The following is a 25113-nucleotide window of genomic DNA, read 5'->3' as shown; positions in this document are numbered from 1 at the left end:
TATTTATTATAACAAAAAGTAAAAAAGTATGCGTTTTTTCAAAATTGTCGCTCTATTTTTGTTTATAGCACAAAAAATAAAAACCGCAGGGGTGATGAAATACCACCAAAAGAAAGCTCTATTTGTGGGAAAAAAAGGACATCAATTTTGTTTGGGAGCCACGTCGCATGACAGCGCAATTGTCAGTTAAAGCGACGCAGTGCCGAATCGCAAAAAGTGGTCTGGTCTTAAGCCAGCAAAATGGTCCGGTCTGAAAGTGGTTAAAAAAAATAAAAAAAATAACCAGTATTTCCAGGCATAGATAGGCTTGTAAAAAACTCCATATAACAAGGCTGAGCCAATCATCGAAATTTCGTGCACGAGGACTTGGGTGTATGCGCACGCTGCTGGCGACCCGCTTCTGCTGTGATTGGACACAGCAGGGAAACAATCAGCGTACCCGCCGATCATTCTGAGGCAAAAATTCGAGTTTGTGCTCTCTCTTTTATCTGGAAGTAAATAGACTCTAAATACATTTTGAAAAATGGAAAAACAGAAACCTAAATATCAAAAAATAGTTTAAAATAAAAAAAATCTTAGTAAGATAAATGAAGAAGAAAAATGTATTAAATGCATTTAAATATATGTGCATGGGAGGGGTTCAAACATATTCCATGTGAGTTCATGCAAGATCAATAAAGCATTATTAACACAATTGGATACATTTACTTCAGATTTTCACATCATTTTGATTAGTAATATTAGCAGTGTATGGTGGCATAAGGTTAATCCAAGGTTGCTAGCTACTTGCATTTGGCTTTGATGTACATCTTTAAAGAATTTTGACGGAAATGGAAAATAGTGGACAGTAACCCATAATTAATTTGGTCTTTCTAGCTGTCAGAATTGACAATGGAAAGGAAATGAAATGCCTCTGATCAAACAGAAATCTGAGAAGTTATTTTTTTACCCAGACAAGGATATGATGTAATACAAACTAGGTAAAGTGGAATAAAAATAAACACATAAATGGAATGCACATCATTATACTACATATAATAATATAATAAATGACTCGTAGGTGTGTGACAATGGGCTACTGCAGAATATTAGTGTGATTCAGCAACTTGAGTATGTTTCAGTAAAACAAACAGTACTAATATGCTATAGGTGCCAGGAGTATCATTAATTTTCTTTATTTCTGTTTTTTTTCCTCTTTTTTTTTATTTTATTTTATAGCATAGCACAGCTTGACTTTAAAAGCATATCTAAACCCCCCAAAAAAACCTTAATAATATATATAGCAGCTTACCAGGCCTTATAGCTGAATTTTTTTTTTCAGGCTTTCTTTCCCTTATTTTCTCCTGGTAATCTTGCAAATAACACAATTCCTGTACTTGATCGTCTATGTTCTAAACCAAAAATAACTACAGCTCTACCTAATCAAAACCAGTAAAACCAACAAATAGTTGCTGCTAACACCTAATGTGTTCCTACATATACAAGCAAACCTATAGTAGTAAATGGTGCCGCACATGACATGGTATATAACAATCAATATATTTGTGCCAATATAAGGAAAACAATAAAAAATTTTTTTTTTAATAAAGTGCATAAATGATAAATAAGGTCGGTACTATTATTATTTGCCCTGATGAAGTCACATGACCCGTAATGTACCATGTAGGGCGCAGCCTGGGTGACGCGGACCAGAAGTGCCGTTAGGTATATTGCTAGTGCAGCACCATTTACTACTGTATGTACGTTCATTCTTTCACTACAGCTATGACGGGAGCAATGATTGATACCCAGTCTGTATTTCAAGCATGTCTCATCTAAATTACTTTAGAGATGTTGGTATTAGTAGTTTAAAGAAGAAAGGTAACATTGTTTTCTGTACTTACCTTGCAATATTTAAAATGTTTGTTCTTAGGTTTAGTTTTACATTAATCCTGGGTTCACACATATGCGAACACGGACATTGCATGTGATTCGCACCCGCACTGCTGTGTTGAACACATGTGATGTCTGTGCAATGCGAGTTCAGCCAAACAGCTTGGAACTTTTTTCCCTGCTCTGGAATCGGATCTGATTCCTGTTTCAATCCACAGTTTGCACTGCGATCTGTGAACCGATCTGGGGGTGTCATTAATCAGTTCCCGACTGGCTCACACAGATATACTGCGACACAATGGCTCTTCTGGGTGAAATCATGTATGGGTACATCCTTTCCCTTAGTGGCCGCCAGAGGGCACGTGGCCGCTGCAAGAAGGGGGACTCAATGCAAAATCGCTGCCGGCCACATGAAAATGCATGCACGAGCGCCAGCACGGGGATTTGTGTGTGTAAACACACAAATCCCTCTGCTGTCAGGGCAGAGGAGACGTTGTTTGTTCCTACTAAGTAGGAACAACGATATGTCTCCTCCCCTAGTAAGTCACATCCCCATACAGTTAGAGCATGCTGAGGGAACACACATTTAACCCCTTAATCGCCCCCTAGTGTTAACCCCTTCCCTGCCAGTGACATTTACACAGTAATTAGTGCATTTTTATAGCACTGGTCGCTGTATAAATGTCAATGGTCCCAAAAATGTGTCAAAAGTGTCCGATCTGTCTGTCACAATGTCGCAATACCGCTAAAAATCACCGCCATTACTGGTAAAAAAAATAAAAATGCCATAATCTTTCCCATAGTTTGTAGACACTATAACTTTTACGCAAACCAATCAATATACGCTTATTGCGATTTTTTTTTTTTTTTACCAAAAATATTTAGAAGAATATAAATCGGCCTAAACTAGCAAAAAGTATTATATTGTTTTTTTCAAAATTGTCGCTATTATTTTATTTATAGCAAAAAATAAAAACCGCAGATGTGATCAAATACCACCAAAAGAAAGCTCTATTTGTGGGGGAAAAAATGACACAAACTTAAATTGGGTACAGCATTGTATGTCCATGCAATTGTCAGTGCTCTGGTCAGGGAGGGGGTAAAATCTTCCGGGGCTGAAGTGGTTAACATTGTATTGACACCAGCAGAGAGCAGTGTGAACTGCCTGCAGGAGAGATGCGATGCGGGAACCCGCACTGGAAACACACTGGTTCCCGCATCTCTGTAGTGTGAACCCAGTTTAAAGCTTAACTCCAGAAACATAAAATTTTTCCCTTGCAATGGGACTTATGCCGCGTACACACGACCGGACTTTTTGACGGACTAGGTCCGATGGTCTTCACGACGGACTTTCAGCGGAGTTCTGAGGTACTTTCAGAACGAACGGACTTGGCCACACACAAGCATTGGGGATGAGCTTCGAATTCGAGTCAAACTCATGTTCGACTCGAACATTGCCTGTTCGCCTGTTCACTGAACAGCGAACAATTTGGGGTGTTCACAGCAAATTTTAAAAGCCGGGGAACACCCTGTATAAGTCTATGGGAGAAATATAAAGTGCTTATTTTAAAAGCTTATATGTTATATATAAGTTATTGTCATAAAAAGTGTTTTCCCCAGGTGACATGTATCAATGCAAAAAAAAAGTTTTAAAAACGTCAGTTTTTTCGGGAGCAGTGATTTTAATAATGCTTAAAGTGAAACAATAAAAGTGTAATATTCCTTTAAATTTCGTACCTGGGGGGTGTCTATAGTATGCCTGTGAAGGGGCACATGTTTCCCGTGCTTAGTACTGTCCCTGCACAAAGTGTAATTTCTGCAGGAAAAAAAAGTCATTTAAAAGCAGATAACATAAATATACAGATAAATATACAGATAACAGTCATTGAAAGCCATGTCCCCATGTTGATGGGGACAAGGGCCTCCTCCCCACAACCCTGTCCGGTGGTTGTGGAGGTCTGCGGGCGGGGGCTTTTCAGAATCTGGAAGTACTTCTACCATTTCACAAAGAAAGTGTAAAAAAATGTTAAAAAAAAAACACACACACACACATACACACACACACACACATACACTCATACACCCTTGGGAAAAGTCCTTTATTAAAAATAAAAAAATAAAGATTCCAATGGTGGTAATCCACTCTTGCTATCCAGCGATGGATGATCATCTCTCTGGGGTCCAGCAATGGCTGATGTACGTGATGTACAGTGATGTACGGGTGACCCCGCCCCCTCTGATGTAACACAGGTTTCCGTTACATCAGAGGGGTGCGGGGTCACCCGCACATCACTGGGGAAGCCCGGCTTTCCCCTTGCATCAGAGGGGGCGGGGTCAGGTGATGGTGGCCCCACCCTCCTTAGCTAAGAAGTGTCAGGCTGTCGGGATTCCCGCAGTGTCTCCGGTGGAGACAGGATGGATGCGCTGCGCTGGAGGGAGAGATCACCCATCGCTGGACCCCGGAGAGATGATCATCCATCTCTGGATGAGCAAGAGTGGATTACCACCGCTGGAATTTTTTTTTCTTTTTTTTTCTTTTTAATAAAGGACTTTTCCCAACGGTGTGTGTGTTTTTAGAAAAAAATTTTTACACTTTCTTTGTGAAATGGTAGGGGTACTTTTGTACCCCCTTACCATTTCAAACAGGGGGGCGGGATCTGGGGGTCCCCTTGTTAAAGGGGGCTTCCAGTTTTTGATAAGCTCCCCGCCCGCAGACCCCCACAACCACCGGTCAGGGTTGTGGGGATGAGGCCCTTGTCCCCATCAACATGGAGACATGGTGCTTTGAGGGGTCACAGACTCCCAAAGCATCCTCCCAATGTTGAGGGCATGTGGCCTGGTATGGTTCAGGGGGGGCCGCTCTCTCGTCCCCCCCTCTTTTCCTGCGGCCTGCCAGGTTGCGTGCTGGGATAAAGGGTCTGGTATGGATTTTTGGGGGGAACTCCACGCCATTTTTTTTTTATTTGCCGTGGCGTTTCCCTTAAAATCCATACCAGACCTGAAGGGTCTGGTATGGATATTTGGGGGGAACCCCACGTCATTTTTTTTTACGCGGGTTTCCCTTTAATATCCATACCAGACCTGAAGGGCCTAGTAATTGAATTTGGGGGAATCCCACGCTTTTTTTTTTTATCAATGACTTTCAATGACTTTTCTCTGTATTACGGGGAGCCGACAATTCATTATAGCCGCAAGTGATTTTAAATGACTTTTTTTCCTGCAGAAATTACACTTTGTGCAGGGACAGTTCTAAGCACAGGAAACATGCGCCCCTTTACAGGCATACTATACACACCTCCCAGGTACGAAATTTAAAGGAATATTACACTTTTATTGATTCACTTTAAGCATTATTAAAATCAATGCCCCTGAAAAACATCAGTTTTTAAAACTTTTTTTTTTCATTGATACATGTCCCCTGGGGCAGGACTCAGGTCCACAAACACTTTTTAGGACAGTAACTTGCATATTAGCCTTTAAAATTAGCACTTTTGATTTTGAACGTACGAGTCCCATAGACTTTAATAGGGTTCTAAAGTTCACACGAAGTTTAGGTCTACTCGCAGGTTCTGGTGCGAACCGAACCGGGGGGTGTTCGGCTCATCCTCATTCCTGACTTTCTGGCTTGTCTGACTATGCGTTTCAGTTACCGAACTTTGGCTATGTTTTGACTACCTTTGTTCTATTTACTTTTATTATTAAACAAAAGCGGGATTTAACTGTACTTCTGTCTTGGTCTAATTCATGGTTTCTGACAGGAGCTTTCCGATCACGTGACCGCCTTGACAACCAATCATGGTGGTCACATGACCATAAACCCCACCACCCTAAACCCCTAAGGTGGCGCCAGCTCCAAGAGTTTAACGTGTAATTTCAGACAAAAATCTTTTTAAAATCAGCACTTGGGACTGACTTACTATCAAATGAGAAGTGTCCCTTGTGCTGCTGGCTGCTGTTTTTGTTAAAATCTGAAGACCTGTATCTCTATACTCCAGCAGCTATAATCATCTGCTGCTGCCAAGGGACACAGGCATTCAAAAGTGTCAACTGTACCCTACATCTCAACCCCCCCAGGCATATGAATAAAAGGCATAGCCTCCGCCATTCATAGTTTGCTTTTCATTCATGTAAACTAAAGTACAACCTCTCTTGATAAGCTGGTGACTAGGCCCTCAGCTCTATTAACATCTGTAGCATCAGAAGACAACTGCTGTGGGGGTTCAGAGGACTTCAAGTAAAACCGCAGCACTCCTCATTTATGGTAGACAGTACCTCATTAAATAGTAAGTGCTGTCCCTTGTGCTGATTAAAAAGAAAAAAATTGGAATAAACTTGGGCTTTGAATCTAGTCTGTTTAATTAAAGGAAATGTCGACTCCCTGCAGTCACTGCAACCCATACAAGCTCATTATGCCTTTCGGCAAGACGTGTGCTTCAATCTTCTTAAGTTACTTGAAAACACTGCGGCATCTGCAGTGAACTGGGTACACCACAATGAATGTTGGCACTGCCGTATGCCGTACATAAAACATTAGCTTCAGCCTTGGCAATTGCAAAGCATTTCATTAAAAGAAGTAATCCAGCAGTCCCTGTGTCTACTTTAATAAATGATCAGTAATTGGAGGGGATGTAGAATATAGTGTCAATGCTTCCTTTAAATCAATTCTCTCTCTCTTTTTTTTTTTTTTTAATAAATACTGAACGTTTTTGGAGGAAACTACACAAATGTCTGTTTGTTTGGTAAGACAAATGACTCATAGGATGGAGACTACTTGCCATCTGCCATTTGGAGTGATTCATTGAATGTTGTCTCTTAACGCGTACCCAGGAGATCAGCTATTCTTTACTGAGTGGCTCATTGCCTGCAGACACCCACAGGCCTATACTCAAAAGGTCAGACATGGCATGTTACGGAATTTCATAACTAACATTGATTTTGATTTGTTTCTATTGTATACAAAAAAGATTGACACAATTTTGGCTCCAAGTTCTCAGAATATTTAATAAAATGTATTTTAACTGCTTTAGGACTGAAAGAATTTCGCCCTTAATGAACAGGCCATTCTTTGCAATACGACCATGCGTCACTTTAACTAACAGTCGCACGGTCGTGTGATGCTGTACTCAAACAATTTTGAAAAAATTTTTTTTTTTATAAAATGAATATCCCCCCCCCCCCAAAAAAAGAAGAAATTTCTTCATCAGTTTAGGCCAATATATATTCTTCTACATATGAAAAAACAATAAGCGTATATTGATTGGTTATAGCGTCTACAACATAGGGAATAGATTTATGGCATTTTTATTATTTATTTTATTTTTACTAGTAATGGCGGTGATCTAGGATTTTTAGCGGGACTGCGACATTGTGGCAGGCAGATTGGGACCAGGCACATTTTTGGGACCATTGACATTTATACAATGTTCAGTGCTATAAAAATGCACTGATTACTGTGTAAATGTCACTGGTAGAGGAGGGGTTAACACTAGGGGGCGATCAAGGGGTTAAATGTCTTCCCTCCTGTGTGTTTCTAACTGTGGGGGGATGGGACTGACTAGAGAAGGAGACAGATCGTCTTTTCCTACTTAGCTGGGCTATAAAATTTCCCAACAACATGATCCGATCAGACTTTTCATCGGATATTCCGATCGTGTGTGGGCTTCAGCTGACTTTTTTTTTTCTAAAATTCTGACGGACTTAGAAATAGAACGTGTTTTAAATCTTTCCGACAGAATCAATTCCTATCGGGAAAACCGTTCATCTGTATGCTGTTCCGACTAACCAAAAATGACGCAAGGGCAGCTATTGGCTACTGGTTATTTAACTTCCTTTTTATAGTCCCGTCGTACGTGTTGTACTTCATCACATTCTAAACGATCGGACTTTGGTGTGATCGTGTGCAGGGAAGTCCGTTTCAGCGGAACTCCATCAGAAAAACTGTCAGAGTTTATTCTGACGGAAAAATCGGTCATGTGTATGCAGCATTTTTTTTTTCGAAGGTTGTTGACTCAAACTTGTCTTGCATACACATGGTCACACAAATGTTGGCCATCAATTACAAATGCAGTGACGTACAAGACGTACGGTGAGCCGATAAAAAAGGAAGTTCAATAGTCATGTGATATCTCCATTACGAACGCTAGTTTTACAAGACCGAGCGCTTCCGGCTCGTCCTTGATTCCGAGCATGCATGGACTTTTGTGCGACGGACTTGTGTACACATGATCGAAAAGTCTGACAACAAACATTTGTTGCTGGAAAAATTGAGAACCTGCTAGCCAACAAGCTCACATCCAACACACGGCATAAGAGGGAGAAAGCATGTTGATGGAATGAGAAAGCAGAGTAACAGACACAGTAGGTGAGCTTATCAGTATGCTGCCTCACCGCCAATACTGTGCAGTCATAGGGTGAAAGAAGAACAAAACCTATAGCTGGTACTTAACTGCAACCGAGAAAAAATGTACACATATGCAATGTCTTTAAAGCGGGAGCAAACCCTGTTTCAAAAAACACTTACATTCCCGGCATGCCGGAAATGCTAACTTTCACATTGGTTGTGCTCTCAACCAAACTTTCAAACCATCCAATGGCTGGTTTCATAACTGATCACATGTGCAGTATCATGGCAGTTGAAGAATCATTAGAGGCCAAGATCGCAGCTTCCTTGACTGAAAGCGATAGAAGGGTTTACTTCCACTTTAATGCCGCGTACACACGATTGGAATTCTCGTTGGAAAAAGCTCTGATGGTTTTCCCGACGGAATTCCGACGGAATTCGGCTCAAGCTGTCTTGCCTACACACGGTCACACCGAATTCCGATCGTTTAGAACGCGGTGACGTACAACACGTGTGACGAGATTAGAAAAAGGAAGTTCAGTAGCCAATAGCTTCTGTCTCATAGTTGAATCTGAGTATGTGTGATTTTTGTCGTGTCGGAATTGCATACACACAATCGGAATTTCAGATAGAAAGTTTTTCCGTCGGGAAAATTAAGAACATGCTATCAATTTTTGTCTGGCGGAAATTCAGACAGCTAAATTCCGATGGAGCATACACGCGGTCCCATTTTCCGATGAAAAGCTCTCATCTGTCTTTTTCTGGCTGGAATTCCGATCGTGTGTACGCGGCATAAGAGGAAAAACAGCTCCAATATGTGTATTTCAGCTATAACATCACTGCAACATTTTGCAGTAACGTATACAAAACTGTGGCAAAAAAAAAAAGTTACCCCACGTTTAGGGTCATCTAGCCATTAGTTACCTACCTTTAAACAACTTAATTATTTTTTTGTCAAAAACACAATATTCCATGCAGCCCACCAATCAGAAGTTTGCAGGAAAAGAGAATATGATGGCATGTTTCAACGGCTGCAGAGAGACTCGTGACAACTTTTCTTTTTTTTGCAGTCCCCTAACCTCACTTTTTTTTTCTGTTGTTGGGTTTACCCTGAAAAATCCAACAATATTCAGACAAGGTACAAAAAAAAAGTGAATAAGTAAAAAACTTTTGGTTCTGAGCCTTTATTTTTCTAGCCTTATTGGTTGTTAGTGTGTGTTGTATAGTTAATAAAGCCACATGAAAAAAAAAAAGTAAGGATTACGCTAGGGATAAGGGCTGTGGTGAGTCCCTATGGTGAGACAAACGTGAAAAATTACACATCTCTCGGTGCCCAACATTCTACCTATGTTTGACATTGTAAGACAGGTGCTTTGTAACAGTAGACAGCAATGCAGTATGTTTTTATTACTAGAAACAATGACTGATTGTATGATAATTTTATCATCCTAGCAGAATCTGGCAAGAAAGTACAAGAGTTATTTAGGTGGAAAATCACAGCATATTCTGCACCATTGTTCAGTGGAAACTGGTTAAAGAATAATTTTTATTCAGTGCCATGTGGGAGTTTATAGGGTTTAGGAATTTAGTAGATTCATTATTATTGACTCAGTCAGAATTTATTTTAAATTTTTTCCCAGAAAAAGAATGAAATATAATCAGAGCAAGTATCTAACAATAATTATTGTTTGCCAAAAGCCAAATCCAGCGGACAATTTTGAGTCAAGACTTCTTTCAAAGTTCGCAGGACTTTTGGGAAGAAAAAGTCCACCGGAGCCCACACACGGTCAAATTGTCTGGTGGACTCTGGTCCGCAAGACTACAGTAAGTCCACCGGATAGTCCGATCGTGTGTACGTGGCATTAGTGTACTCCATTCAGGATGGTACTGGAACACTCCTGCAAGAATCGTCCCTAAAACATGCTACTCCACTTCTTAAACCTCAATCAACCATGTGACATACCATAGAATAGAAATGGAGAAACCATAGTGCTCTCTGCTTCAAATTATTTATTAAAACTGAGTAAAGGGATTAAAAAAACTCACATAGATATGTGTAAAACAAGCATATATTCATCTCACCACGCTCATGCAAAAGTAATGACATTATGGACAACGGCTCCTCCCACCCATACGCGTTACGCCCTCCTAACGGGCTTCTTCAGCAGGTCAGGCCTTGAGAAAGGGACCCTGCATTGCCCCAATATGTCAGATATATTGTATTTAAGTGATCTTTCACAAATAAATCCATTAAAGAAATGTGATCTTTAATCGACCCCTTCTGACTATTCATCCCTTTTATAAACCTCGCTGAGGACATGGATACCAAGGAATGAACTGTGTTAGCTGGAGTACAGATTTTACTGGTGGGATGAATATTGGGGCGTGAGCTGGTCATGTGCATATCAGGAAAAAAAATAATCTACTTTTCTTATTTTAGCTTTATTCAGTTGTATTCTTTACGGCAAGTGATTATTTAGAGGCAGGTAAAAGTTTTCCACAAATCCTCTTGTAAAAATAGAATTCCGGTCCTTATAAATTTGGCAAATCTCCCTTTCACATTATAAATAGATCTAAAATCGAAAAGGAGAATTTATGGCTACTGTAATTAAATTGAATAGGTATTACCAATCAATATTTGGCAAGCAATAGGCAAAATAAGAATAAACATTAATTGATCCTAAGTAAACATCAATTATCTCCTAAATATATAGGACAATAAATCAATAGTATTGACCAACAAATTGAGGCTGAATGATGCATTGATATTCTATCCAACTAATAATTCTGTTATCTTCACAAATTCTACTTACCCAGGGTGGGATCATATTCTCCAATAAACCGTTTAGTGATAAATCTGACAGTCATTGCTGTGTCAGGAAAGAAAATGATATTGTATTATTATTATTGTGTTGCAATGCTGTGAATTCCTAAAAGTACAATTCAATTCACACCTTTATTGAGTATCATATACTTTTATTAGTTAAAAAAACAAAAAACAAATTACATTTCTGCATTCGAAAAAAAGTATACAGCCCCAATGTTTGCAGTGGACCCCATGTCAGCATGTTTAACCCTTTCATGACTAAGCCTATTTTTGGAATTTGGTGTTTACAAGTTAAAATCCATATTTTTTGCTAGAAAATTACTTGGAACCCCCAAACATTATATATATTTTTTTAGCAGAGGCTCTAGAGAATAAAACGGCGATTGTTGCAATATTTTATGTCACACGGTATTTGCGCAGTGGTGTTTTAAACGCAACTTTTTGGGAAAAGGGACACTTTCATGAATAAAAAAAAAACAAAACAGTAAAATTAGCCCAATTTTTTTGCGAAATGTGAAAGATAATGTTACGCCGAGTAAATAGATACCAAACATGTCACACTTTATAATTGCGCGCACTTGTAGATTGACGACAAAGTACGGTACCTAAAAATCTCAATAGGCGACGCTTTAAAAAATTTTTACGGTTACCAGGTTAGCGTTACAGAGGAGGTCTACTGCTAGAATTATTGCTCTCGCTCTGACGATCGCGGCGATACCTCACATGTGTGATTTGAACACCGTTTACATACGCGGGCGCGACTTCCGTATGCGTTTTCTTTGCTTCGCGAGCTCGCGGGGACGGCGGGCGCTTTGAAATTTTTTTTTTTATTTTTTTATTTTTTTTATTTATTTTTAAATGACTAAATTGTTTAAAAAAAAAAAAAAAATGTGATCACTTTTATTGCTGTCACAAGGAATGTAAACATCCCTTGTGACAGTAATAGGTGGTGACAGGTACTCTTTATGGAGGGATCGGGGGTCTAAAAGACCCCCCACCCCTCCTTTACACTTCAATGTATTCAGATCGCCGAAAACGGCGATTCTGAATACCGGATATTTTTTTAAAACCGGAGCCATTGGCAGCCGAGTAAACGGGAAGTGACGTCATGACGTCGCTTCCGTGTTTACGATGAGGAGACTGGAACGAAGCCGATTACGGCTTCGTTCCAGTTCCTCCCCAGCAGCCAGAGCCGACGGATCGCAAATCGGTGCTCCCGATCGAGCGGGAGCACCGGTAACAGCGGCGAGAGGCGGCGGGAGGGGGGGACGTCCCCTCCCGCTCCTCCGGCATAACAGCCGAGCGGCTTTTAGCCGCATCGGTTGTTATGCCTGGATAGCCAATCGCCTGCTGTAAAAAACGGTACCGGGATGATGCCTGCAGGTGCGGGCATCATCCCGGTATAACCCTCGGAAGCCGAGTACGCAGATGTGCGTACGCTCGGCGGGAAAGGGTTAAAGGAAGAACGACTGAAGAACTACTTGACAGAAATGGCTAAATAGTTGATTTGGTTAAGGGAGTGTGTGGAAAGGCTTCGGGCATCTGTTGATGGGGTAATAAAGCTGCTTTTAACATTACAAACAAGTGGGCACTGCCCCCAACTATAACTGGCCTATGCAGCAAGGAGCACTGGAAGAGTAACGCATATCAAACAAAACCAGTAAATTTCCAAGCACCACTTACCAACCAGCCTGCAACCAAACCAAATTAACTTGTCTAACAGTATGCATTAAAAACAGGGGTTTAGTGTGCACACATTTTCTTTCTTTCAGGCGCTTATATAGAGATGTCAATTTCCGCTGCGCTTTATTGTTATACAATATAAAAACGAGACAATACAGTTATAATACAATAAAATACAAGAGTATTAAGAGGGCCCTGCTCAAAAGAGCTTACAATCTAATAGGGTGTGGTAGGTGGTACAAAAGGTTATAACTGTGGGGAATGAGCTGATGGAAGTGGTAAAAGATTACTTGGAGACATTATAGGCTTCCCTGAAGAGATGAGTTTTTGTCCGAAACTGGTGTTGTATACACACGGTCAGACAAAGTTGTAGGGAAATCCGATCATTCGGAATGTGGTGACGTTCATTCGTTACGACGGGACTACATTGCGGCTAGTAGCCAATAGCTTTGGTCTTGTAATTTGATCTGAGCATGTGTGGCACTTTGTCCGATCGGAATTCTCTATAAACGATTGAGAAAAGTCAGATCGGATTTTGTTGTCGGAAAATTTGAGGTCCTGCTTTTCGACGGAAAAAGTCCGATAGATCCCACACACGATCGAATTTTCCGACAATATAATCCGATCTGACTTTTTCCGTCTGAATTTCCGACCGTGTGTACAGGGCATAAGTGGTATTGGAAGCTGGGGGCGGTTATCAAGTTACCAAGGGAGGAGGTGTAGATAGAGAGGAGAAGGGGTCCAAGAACAGAGCCCTGGGGGAGCTCCACAGAAAGGGGCAATGGAGAGGAGGAGACAGAGCTGCCATCAAGGAGCTTACAATCTAACCTAACTCACATTAATACATACACATACAGTGTGGAAGTAAACCGGGGTACCCGGAGAAAACCCACCCAGGCACATGGAGAGCATGCAAACTCCAGGCGGGTAGTGTTGTGGTTGGGATTCACATCAGCGACCCATTTGGTGCTAGGCAAAGGTGCTAACCACTACACCACTGTGCCACATTTGCAAATACATGCGTAAGCTATAGGCCCAGTCAAGGCACCCTATTTTCTGTAGTCCCTAACTCTAACTTGGAAGAGTGTCCACAGTGGAAGCACATGCATTTTGCTGGATAGGTAGAGGGCAGCTGACCTGGAGGGAGCCCACCCCTCCTTACAGGCACAGGGACACACTGAACACCCAGCACATAGCACCATGGCAGCGAAGGCATCAGTGCGTCGACTGGCCAATAGCCTCTGGCTCACCTGCCCTATACCTAGCCATCAAAATGTGCTTCCACTGTGGAGACTCTTAAAAGTTAGAGTTAGAGTCTATAGAAAACGGGGTGCCTTGATGGACTCTGTAGCTTGCGCATGTATTTGCAATTGTGTGCAGACTAAACTGTTGTTTTTAATGCATGCTGTTAGGTCAATTTGTTTGGTCGCAGGCTGGTCGGTAAGTTTAGCTTGGAAATGTCTCTGTTTTTTTATATGCTTTCAACATCAGTTTGAGACTCTTCTAAATCATTCAAAATTTATGGACAGTTGCATTTGACCTGCACTTGGTCTCATTTTGACCTGCTTCTACCTCCTCCTACCTGGTAGCTTTTCTGTTCATTTTAACAGCCCAAGAGCCACACCTGTGCACTGCAGCAGCTGTCCATGTGAAGAACGGATGTGAGCAGTGCCCAAAATAGTGAGAGGCAGAGACGTGAAGAGAAAGATCACACATAGGGGGGAGATTTACTAAAAGTGGAACGTGCAATTCTGCATAGAAACCAATCAGCTTCCAGGTTTTATTGTCAAAGCTTAATCGAACAAGCTAAAGTTAGAAGCTGATTGGCTACCATGCACAGCTGCACCAGTTTCTATGTGCTCCAGTTTTAGTAACTCAAGCCCTGTATCTGAAGTTTGCCTTGGGCTTTATTCTATGAAAGAGACTTGAGGCAAAGCCATTCCTAGTTTCTTGAACAAAAATACATCTGTTCTTTCATTGATAGCTTTTAGTCCATAGTATTTCACAAAAGAGAAATGTCAGATACCGGTAAGTGCCTCTGCACAGCATTTAAATTGTGCTTTGATACACTACTGTGCACTACTGTGCAAAGGTGTGAAAAATTGCTGTAAATTAAGAATGCTTTCAGAAATAGAAGTGTTAATAGTTTATTTTTATCAATTAAACGAGAAGTACAACCAAAGCGCAGTTGGCTGTACTTCACCTGTGGATCAAGAGGAGTTCAGTTTGTTTTGCACTCCTGTGACCCGTTTTCAGCACACAGATAAATAGGTAAATTGATACAGATAAACAATAGAATATATATTTTTGAAAGCATTTTTACTTTACAGCTTTTCTTCACACCTGCCTTAAAACTTAAAACTTTTACACAGTACTGTAGACCTAAATTTCTATAACTACAAGGGAGGTCACAACCACCAAGCTGAGACTGAGTAAAATATCCCCAAAGCTTTCAAGCATATTCCAGGTCCCAAAACACTCTTATCTCTATTTTGTGGGCCTTCTTCAGGATTATGGAACAGCATATGGAAAACAGTTCTAGGCTGGGTTCACATGTATGCGAATTGGATGCGGGATTCCCCACATTCAATTTGCATAACAGGTAGAGTGTGACCGGATTTCAATGGAGCTGGTTCACACACCTCCGGGGAGACCACAGTCTGCATTGAAGAAGGGTCCTGTGCGTCTTTGGCTCTAAATTAGGTGCAAATTCAGGCAGAAATTCAGACCTGATTCACACCTGAATTGGTGTATAGGGACGTATAGGAACACACCATACCCCCTGCTGTTAGCTACGGCAGCAGCAAGTGTGAACCCAGGCTCATTCGCTTGCAACTTCAAGGAGCATGTTCCACACATAACCTTTGCATTGTAGCTACCCTTGCTAAACCCTACAGAAATTCTAGGGTACCCTAATTACAGATCTGCCTTGGTAATGGTCCACCTATAATCACAGATGAACAGTGCCCATCTCCGAAGATTGCATTGTCTTGTGTACCCCTCTCTGCCCATTTCTCTTTCAGATACTGAACTACTTTACTACAAGGAACCAGCAAGAACAATGAAACAGACATTCTTCTTTGTTAAATCCAAACTTTTCTCATGGTGGTCGCTGGTATTAGGTGTCAAAACCCTTTATCATCACTATCCCAGGGATCAAAATCAATTCAACATGCAGGGACAATTTTCCACACCTTTTTGGAAGCACTTTGTTGTGTTGTGTTGTTTTGATAAGAGCCAGTAAAATGGCATAGGGGATCCGCAGATAAAGAGAAGCCAGTTCCAGGCAACCCGTTTTCCACCATATAAACCCGCAAGTCTTTTTTGTCCTTGCCCTTCCTGGACATGGATGGTAGAGTAAATGCCTATTTAGAGTGGTCTGCCAATACTTGAAATAATAAAAATATATTAGTGTACAAAAGCCATATGGATAAAAATTAAAAGTCAGAAGAGGCCAAAGGATTTCTGAACTTTTCTTTCCAAAAAAATGATCTTTAAATATGATCAAAAGCAATGATTATAAAATCTGACAAGGTACGCTGTGATGCGAATGATTAATAAAGAATAAGCTGAAACCTCTGTTTATTATTAGATTAAGGCCAGTTTATCTGCCAGCATGCGCTACTATACCGCCCAAGTGTTTGAGAACAAGCATTGTTCATGTATACATGTAAATATCTGGACTCCTGAGGCTTTCTGAGTCACCCTTGCTTTAGCAACATCATTTTAGCAATTATGTATATACTATATAGTTTCTCTCCAGGAGCCTTTGTTTAGTTTTAGAAGAGTGGGGTGTAAAACACTCATATGATTTTTTTCTTTATTTTAGCTGCATTTAGGTGCATTGAAGGGGGTATATTATGATTAGGTTTTTTTAATTTAGTGTTATTTTTATTTGTGTTTTTCACCCTTTTTGTGTTTATTTATGTAGCGGCCATAACCCTTTATAGGGCGGCCTTAACTTTATGGGCTTACCGGTTACCCGCCCTTGGCTTGTTCTTCCACGTCTAGGGGTTCCCAGGGTTGATACCCAACAACTTGGACGCTGACACGAATAAAGTCCTTTTGAAAGGTTTTATTTTGCAGGGGTAACATCCAACAACACAGTCTCGTGTAGGAACAGAGGACAAGCGTGAAGAACTCAGGCACCTTGAACTGCAGACATAACAAAGTCTCTAGTACCACCCAGAGAGTAGCCACTCGCAGCTGGATGCTTTAAAGAGGAAGTAAACCCTGATGAGTTTACTTCCTCTTTCATTCCCTGCAAAGGGAAAGCATAATGGACTACTATGCATCGCATAGTAGCCCATTATGTGTAACTGAAAGTGAACAGGAACCTTTTTCCTCAGTACCTGGAACGTTCTCTGTCGCCTTGATTGTACTGGAAAAAGCGTGGATTCGTCAATGTCCTTCCCAACTCAGTAGCCAAGCACTTCTCAGGATGGCATCTTGTTGGCCCTCCTCCAAAGAGTCCTCCCCCAGTCACTTTCACGAGCTGTGGTGACCCTCCAAGACGAGAGCACACCCGGACACCTTAAATCCTCCCTCAGTTACTGCGCCCCGGACCAGCCGGTTCCGAGACTCGGGAACAGACGGATCCCTACCCCAGACCAGGCGGGTCTATTGGGGGTAACCAACAGAAGCATGTTGTGGGATGTCAAACACCCCCGTGACTGGGACCGCTCGTGGGGCTACCCTGGTCCAGGAAAACAAAAACAGACTGCTCAGGCCTCACAAACTCCTACCAAACACGTGACTTCAACATCTTAAGTACCCCTTCCCAGACTCCTCAGCGGGGCTCAGCACACCCACTGATTTTTTTTTAACAACACAGTTGGTTTTATTGAGAAGACAGCACAGAACAAGAAATATACAGACATCACAACAGGCTTGTACAGTACAAAAGTCATCAAAGATTAATACAGCGTAGCTAGAGGGCCAATGAAGCAGAGAGTACCAAAAAAGGGGCCCGTAACCGGGTACATAAATGCCACAACAATGAAAAGGAGGGAGGAAGGGAAGGGAAGGGAAGCACACCCCATCGTCTAGGTAACATCGTCAGGGTAAAAATACTATAAAAAAAAAACTATGCAGTGCCTGAGTTTTTTTTTTTCTTGGGTATTGGAGAAGGGAAAGAAGGGAAAACATATTCAAACATTAACGTTTTCACAATGACACATTCAATGCTGTACATATACCACCCAGCTGACTGACTAAACCCATCCAACCTCCGATAAGCTTGACAGTCGATCTCGGTGCATCCTGAAAGAAAACACAATACAAAGGACAACACTGTACAATATATATTTCACCTTGAAGAGCGAAATTCCATTATTAATTCAACACAACTTCCTCCTTCAAAGACACACAAACTTTTCTCTAACACTTTGTAACGACTTGTAAAAGAAAAAGGTTCTTGCCTATTACTGCTCTTTTCCTGCCGACTCACGCCACCTGGTGGTCAGAGCCGCTGTAACTACAAGTCTCTCAATAAAAAGAGCACGGGGGGCTAAAAAGCCTGTAGAACTTGACATGCATTTTCCTGTAGTAACCACCTACCTAACTACCCCAGAGTCCTTGTAAATTTCAGAAACACTGGAAAAGCTGAAGACACAGAGAAATTCTTCTTCTTCTCTGCAAAATTTCTCAAAGACTTGACTCTAGGAACAGTGCCCCAATAAAACCTTGGGTCCGGTAGAGTTAGGTCTTTTCCCTGAGCATCAAGGGTGGTGATGAAGTATATGGAACTCTCTTTATTCCGGTCTGCATATTATAACTTTGTCACAATAAATGTGCCGACCATAGCTCCAGTGCAACAAACAGCCCTGAAATCAGTTCAACAATTTCCCAAGTAAAAGACATCTTCCGGAGTGACTTTGAGACCTTAAGGTGGTCCCGAACATTTTCCATATGTCACTTCTTTCACAATGTCCATGACTTCCCCCAAGCACAGGAGAGATCAAGTCCATACTCTGTTGCCGCCCGCCTATAAAAAGTCTCAGGGGCCTAACAACCCCGTCATTCTCGGGCAGTGTCCATGCACCGGCAACAGTTCAGTTTAGCAAAAAAAACTTTAAAATTTTAAAACCTTTTACTCACGGCAGCTTCGGCTCAAAATACCAGTTGTCCCCCTTGTCGGAGTCAGTCTCAACTGGCGAGTCAGGCGAGGAAGCTCCTGCAGGCAGATAGTTCTCCGTAACAGTACTTGCAGTACCCCGCGGCTTGCATTTAAACACCTTCCCCCAGATATCTGGCCTCGGGGTGCAGGAGGCAGGCCTGCCTCTGCGATGGCGGGGTTTGCTGCTTTGCTCCTCCGCCTGGATGGCCCATGCTGTAGTAGCAGCCTTCTTTCACGGGGTCACATCTGCAACCTCTGCGAGGGTTTCCAAAGCTTCGGAAGGGGCAGACTCCCTCCTGGCAGTCTGAGCCCCGAAGGACGACACTGGGGCATATCCAACAGACTCCTCCGTGGAAACACCCGTGGCCCAATCATATCGAAAAGGCCTGGGGTGGTACAGTAGGCTGCTCAACCTAGAACACATAGTCCTCGCACCTCTGACATCTCAAGAACAGCCGGGGGTTTGCGACCAACCCATCACACTTCATGCACAACATCCCGAGGGCCTCAACTTCCCCTATGTTGCATAGGACAAACCGCCCCTGGGGCAGCAACCGAAGGCCCATATCCGTAATTACAACCCCTTTAACCTACATAATTAACCCTCAGAACCCCACTACTGTTCGAGGCAAAAACGAAATTTACACATGAATGACACTTTGTCCAAAATGTCATCCGCTACATTTAGTTAATTGTGCACTGTCAATTTTTGTTTTTCTTTCTGTGTAAAGAAATATAAAATACTAAGGCTGATGTGACATTTATTTATTTTTTTTGCCACAGCAGGCACAGCAGATATTACGGAACACTGTTATCATAGCAGGACACAGACTGAGATACCCACAACCAAAAGGTTAGTGTTACCAAAACCCTGCAGCAGAGGGAACCCCAATCCACCTGATGTTTTATATCATCACGTCCTCTCTAGGTGGCAGCTGGACAGAGCAGAAAGTGAATAAAATAATATTTTATACTCTTACAGAAATTTTCCCTTAGGCCCCTTTCACACGAGGCCGATCCGTTTTGTTCACTCTGCTGATCCCCGCTGAGCAGGTGGATGACAGGTCCATCTCCGCTCAATGTGCATAGAAGGACCTGTCAGAGTCCCGCTCTCCTCTATGGGAGATCGGATGAAAATGGACACCATGTCCATTTTCATCCGATCTGACCCGCTGGACGGATGGCGAGCGTATCCCCATATGTCTGTTTTAAGCAGGCTTTGTCAGATCGGATGACGCGTATCCACTAACATCCGCCTCCCTATAGAGGACGATTGGGTCCACCTGAAAAACAGATAGGCGGACCTGATCGGTTTGATCATGTGAAAGGGACCTTATTGAGGACACAGATAACATTTAAACTCTGGCAAGGGTTCTAAATTCAAAAATGAAAAACAAAAGTCTGTCTGGAGTTGATGAAATCTCCAAAGACTACTCCCTCTGCCCTAAAATCTGGGCCATTACCATCATCTAACTATATCCATACTCTTTGGTCTAGCATAATTCTATTCCTGTTATTTACATACTGTAGTCCCGTTTCCTAGTCCTAAACTGTCACCTAAACTTTACCTTTAACAGAGATATCAGTGCAGGTTGAGGAATATTCTGGTCCTGGTTGAGGAATTTTCTGGCTATTGAAATGGCAGCAGTTTTCGTTTTGCAATCTCTTGGGTAGATGCCCTTAAGTGTTTTTTGTAAGACAGCAATGCAGTTACCGGTTCAAACTGGCTGCTACCAGCTTTATCACACATACAATACCAGATACTGATTTTTAGCATAGAAATTGCCTGGTGTCTAGATTCACAAATATATTTGCTTACTTAACCACTTCAGCCCCAGGATTTTCCCCCTTAATGACCAGGCCATTTTTTCCGATACGGCTCTGCGGTCGTATGTTGTACCCAAACAAAATGTACATTCTTTTTTTCCCCATAAATAGAGCTTTCTTTTGGTTGTATTTGATTACCTCTGAGGTTTTTTATTTTTTGCGCTATAAACAAAAAAAAATGATAATTTTGAAAAAAAAAAAAACAATATTTTTTACTTTTTGCTATAATAAATATCCCCCAAAAAATAAAAAAATAAAATGTTCATCAGTTTAGACCATAATGTATTCTACATTTTTTTGGTAAAAAAATTAATAAATAAATAAATCGCACTAAGCATATACTGATTGGTTTGCGCAAAAGTTATAGTGTCTACAAAATAGGGAATAGATTTATGGCATTTTTATTATTTTTATTTTTACTAGTAATGGCGGCGATCTTCAATTTTTGTGGGATTGCGGCAGACAGATCGGACACTTTTGAAAGATTTTTAGGACCATTGACATTTATACAGCACATAAATGCACTGATTGTTGTGTAAATGTCACTGGCAGGGAAGGGGTTAACACTAGGGGGCAATCAAGGGGTTAAATGTGTCCCCCCGTGTGTTTTTCCAACTGTGGGGGGGGTGGGACTGACTAGGAGGAGGAGACAAATCACTGTTCCTAATTACTAGGAACAGACAATCTGTTTCTCCTCTCCTGTCAAAACGGGGATTTGTGTGTTTACACACTCAAAACCCCGCTCTGGCTCTTGTGCCCGCAATCGTCGGTGGTCAGCGGACATCACGGCCACTGGCCATGCGCAGTGAGCGCCTGCTAAGGCTCTTAAAGGAGCCATGTACAGTTACATTGATTCACAGGAACGAGCCGATCTGCAGCTGTATAATGATGGCGGCTGGTCAGCAAGTGGTTAACCTACTTGTAAAGCTCACAGATTCCTCTCCATCACAGAGCCCCCCCCCATCACAGATTCCTCTCCATCACAGAGCCCCCCATCACAGATTCCACTCCATCACAGAGCCCCCCCCCATCACAGATTCCTCTCTATCACAGAGCCCCCCCCCCTTCACAGATTCCTCTCCATCACAGAGCCCCCCATCACAGATTCCACTCCATCACAGAGCCCCCCCCCCATAACAGATTCCTCTCCATCACAGAGCCCCCCCATCACAGATTCCACTCCATCACAGACCCCCCCCATCACAGATTCCTCTCCATCAAAGGGCTCCCCCCATCACAGATTCCTATCCATCATAGAGCCGCCATCACAGAGCCCCCCATCGCAGATTCTTATCCATCATAGAGCCCCCCATCACAGAGCCCTCAATCAGAGACTCTCCTCCATCACAGACTCCCCCATCACAGACTCCTCCATCACATAGCCCCCCATCAAAGACTCCTCCATCACATAGTCCCCCATATTTAGGGAGGCACAGTGGTGTAGTGGTTAGCACTCTTGCCTAGCAGTAAAAAGGGGCGCTGGCTTGAATCCCAACCACAACGCTACCTGCCTGGAGTTTGCATGTTCTCCCTGTGCCTGTGTGGGTTTCCTCCGGGTACTCTGGTTTCCTCCTGCACTCCAAAGACATGCAGGTAGGTTAATTGGCTTCTGTCCAAAATTGGCCCTAGTATATGAATGGGGACCTTGGATTGTGGGCTCCTTGTGGTTAGGGACCAATGTGAGTGTGCAATGTACAGGGATAGGGACAATTGTAGACACTCACTCAGGTTGAACTGGATGGGCTGGTGTCTTTATTCAACCTTACTAACTATGTAACCATCACAGAGCTCCCATATCACAAAGCTCCCCCATCAATATTACACACTTCCATAAGATCACAGAACTTGCACTCCTCCTCCCCTCTACTATCTTATTCACGTAAGACAGGAAACATAACAGGTCTGGACAAAGGGTGAGACTTTTCATGTTAAAGACAAGTGATTGATTGCTGTGACCACCCTGCTGTCTGGCAAACAATCACCACTTCTTAACACAAAAAGTCCAACCCTTGTCACCTGTCATGTTTCCTGTCTTGTGTGAATAAGGTAGCAGAGAGAAGGGGGAGTGTGTCAGGGCTGGGCTCAGCCCTTCCTTCTCTGTGCTCAGCTGTCGATTGATTGCCAGTACTCTTTATTCCACAGTGACTCACCTGGTCTTCATTTGCTGCTCGTCAGCTAGCTCTGCTGGCTATTTAAAATGCCTGGATCAGATCTCCTGTGCCTTTGCCTGGTCAACATATCCGGATACTCTCTGCTGTGTTTTCCTGTTAAAGACTTTTGCCTTGCTGACTTCCCTTCTGGTTCATGATCCTGTTTACTGCCTCTACTACGCTGATCCTTGGATTCCTGTTTCACTGGCTTGTTCCAACTACACGCTCTCATTATTGAACCCTTGCATGTTTTGACTACGTTTGCTCTGTTTTTACCATTTTAGCATTTTATTAAAAAGTGTGATTTTTACTGCACTTCTGTCTCAGTCTGATTCATGGTTCCTGACAGTGTGCAAGTCCGAGTGCTGCGATCTTATGGAAGGGGTTGTCCATGGGCCGTGTAAATTACCCTGATGGGCCATAGTTTGAGGACCCATGATGTAGTGTAAGGGCCTGCCTGATTGCATACAAATTGGAAGTGTTTAGGTTTGACCTCATATTTTATGAAAAATTGTAGAAGAGGATTGTATTATGTATGGCCAGCCTAAAGCTGCTGTCACACAGTATTTCTCTGCAAGGCAACATGCTCTGCTTACCACAGGTTTGAAAGAGTTTAAGAAATGTCTATGAAGGCAGCTGCCTACCCTATCAACAACAGTTAGAACATTAGCATAATTAGATAGTCGGGTTGAAAAAAGACACAAGTCTATCTAGTTCAACCAATAAAAAAACAAAAACAAACCTTGATTACTCTAGTTTATCAGGTACCATTTTCTATTCAAAATGGCTTTGTCAAGGGTTTTCTCAAGCTAAGGTAGGGTTGGAGAACTAACTTGATTTGATACCATATAATTCCTCTATATACATACAGAAGGCAGGCCGAAATATCAAAAGGGTGCTAAGACAATAAAATCACTATTAAAGTGCATTTAAGGCCAAGACTTTATTTTTTATTTTATTTCTTTGTGTGCTTTGAATAGAGAAAACCCCGGTTTACTCTGCTAGTGACATTCAGCCTCTATAAAATCTATCTCTGACAATAGTTGATGTACAATGGAAATAAAATCATCAATATAACAAGAGAAGAACATGAAAGAATAAAAGTTAGTGTCTCCAAAGACACGGTTCTCTCCCCACCACCCTATATATAGGTTGGCATAAGTGGGTGCAAAGTTGCCTATTAAATCACCACATCTATGAAGAGAATAGATGATCTTCAGGATTGTAGTTTTAGGAATAGGATGGCAATACAAGAAGTATGACTCTCAAATTCTTTTTGCAGCAGAAACAAAAAAAAAAACAAAAAAACAATAGTCCATTTTAAATTTTCTTATAAGCCATCTGCATAATTTGGCAGTTTGCTTGGAAATATATCTTTGATCTCTGCATCCAAATGTGCATATTTTTTGCAGAAAAACAAAGTAATTGCTCAGAAAGGCAAAATGAGTGCCAATCACTTAATGCAGCAAATGTTATAGAATTGCGGTGTGGTTTTGCATTTCTTCCTGTAGAAAGGTAGCTGCCGCCTGTGTTGTCTCCCAGCATGCCAGCACAATCTGCCATTTATCAAGCAGTGAATCATCTGCCTCATGGATTAATGGCTTACTACAAGGTTATGAAACAAATAATCTGAAGTGTTTATACTGTGTAATTGAATTCTTTAGATCTGTCAGACAATTGTACTTCTTTTAACATGCAAATCATTACTCTTAATTCCCTTTACCTTCTCCCCTGCAGGCCCAAATCAGGCTAATTCAGCCCATTTTCAGCCAAAACGTATTATCGTGTTTTGCACAGAAAATTTTTAGTACAATAGGGAAAAGTTATAACTTTGGTCAGGTTTTGTTTGCTGTCTGCAACTTCTTCTTCTGTTAACCCCCTTCCCTTCGTGTCCTGCCTTGGTTTCACATTTCTCATTTATCCAGGTCATGGTATACTATAGCTAATAGGAGTTAATCACATTCAACTGGATGCGTTTTGTGACAATGAAGATGTTTTGACAGCCACCCAAGTAGCTCACTCAGTTCTGAAGTAGGGATTAGGGTCACGCTTGTGGCCATGCAGAGTACGCACCAAACTGCATGTTTGCAATTCACAGACCAGGTAAGCTAAATAGACAGGTTTGGCCTATGTGTCCGCACAAACCTCTGGCTTCTACTGCAGCAGGAAGTCATTCATTTAGTGGTACTGTTACTACTGCCACCAAATGATGACTTTCCACAGTGCTGTCTGCATCCTAAAAAAAAAACAGATGAGCCGCTTGCCTACTAGCAACCAAGGACATCATTTATTGCTA

General features: G+C 41.9%; 1 protein-coding gene across 1 annotated transcript in view; it reads right to left on the bottom strand.

Moving 5' to 3' along the window:
• The window catches only part of LOC143937228 (ras-related and estrogen-regulated growth inhibitor-like), a 131406-nt gene that overhangs the window by 40178 nt on the left and 66115 nt on the right, over nt 1-25113 (bottom strand). The window contains exon 2 of the mRNA XM_077460792.1: nt 11026-11082. Within this exon, the coding sequence (XP_077316918.1) occupies nt 11026-11082 (57 nt within the window). The remainder of the gene's footprint in view (nt 1-11025; nt 11083-25113) is intronic.

This window comes from Lithobates pipiens, unplaced genomic scaffold (assembly GCF_037356315.1).
Source record: "Lithobates pipiens isolate NorthernLeopardFrog02 unplaced genomic scaffold, aLitPip1_a1.2 Scaffold_10, whole genome shotgun sequence".
Taxonomy (NCBI): domain Eukaryota; kingdom Metazoa; phylum Chordata; class Amphibia; order Anura; family Ranidae; genus Lithobates; species Lithobates pipiens.
Note: the sequence above shows the minus strand (reverse complement) of the source record. Positions and strands in the feature narration are given on the sequence as shown.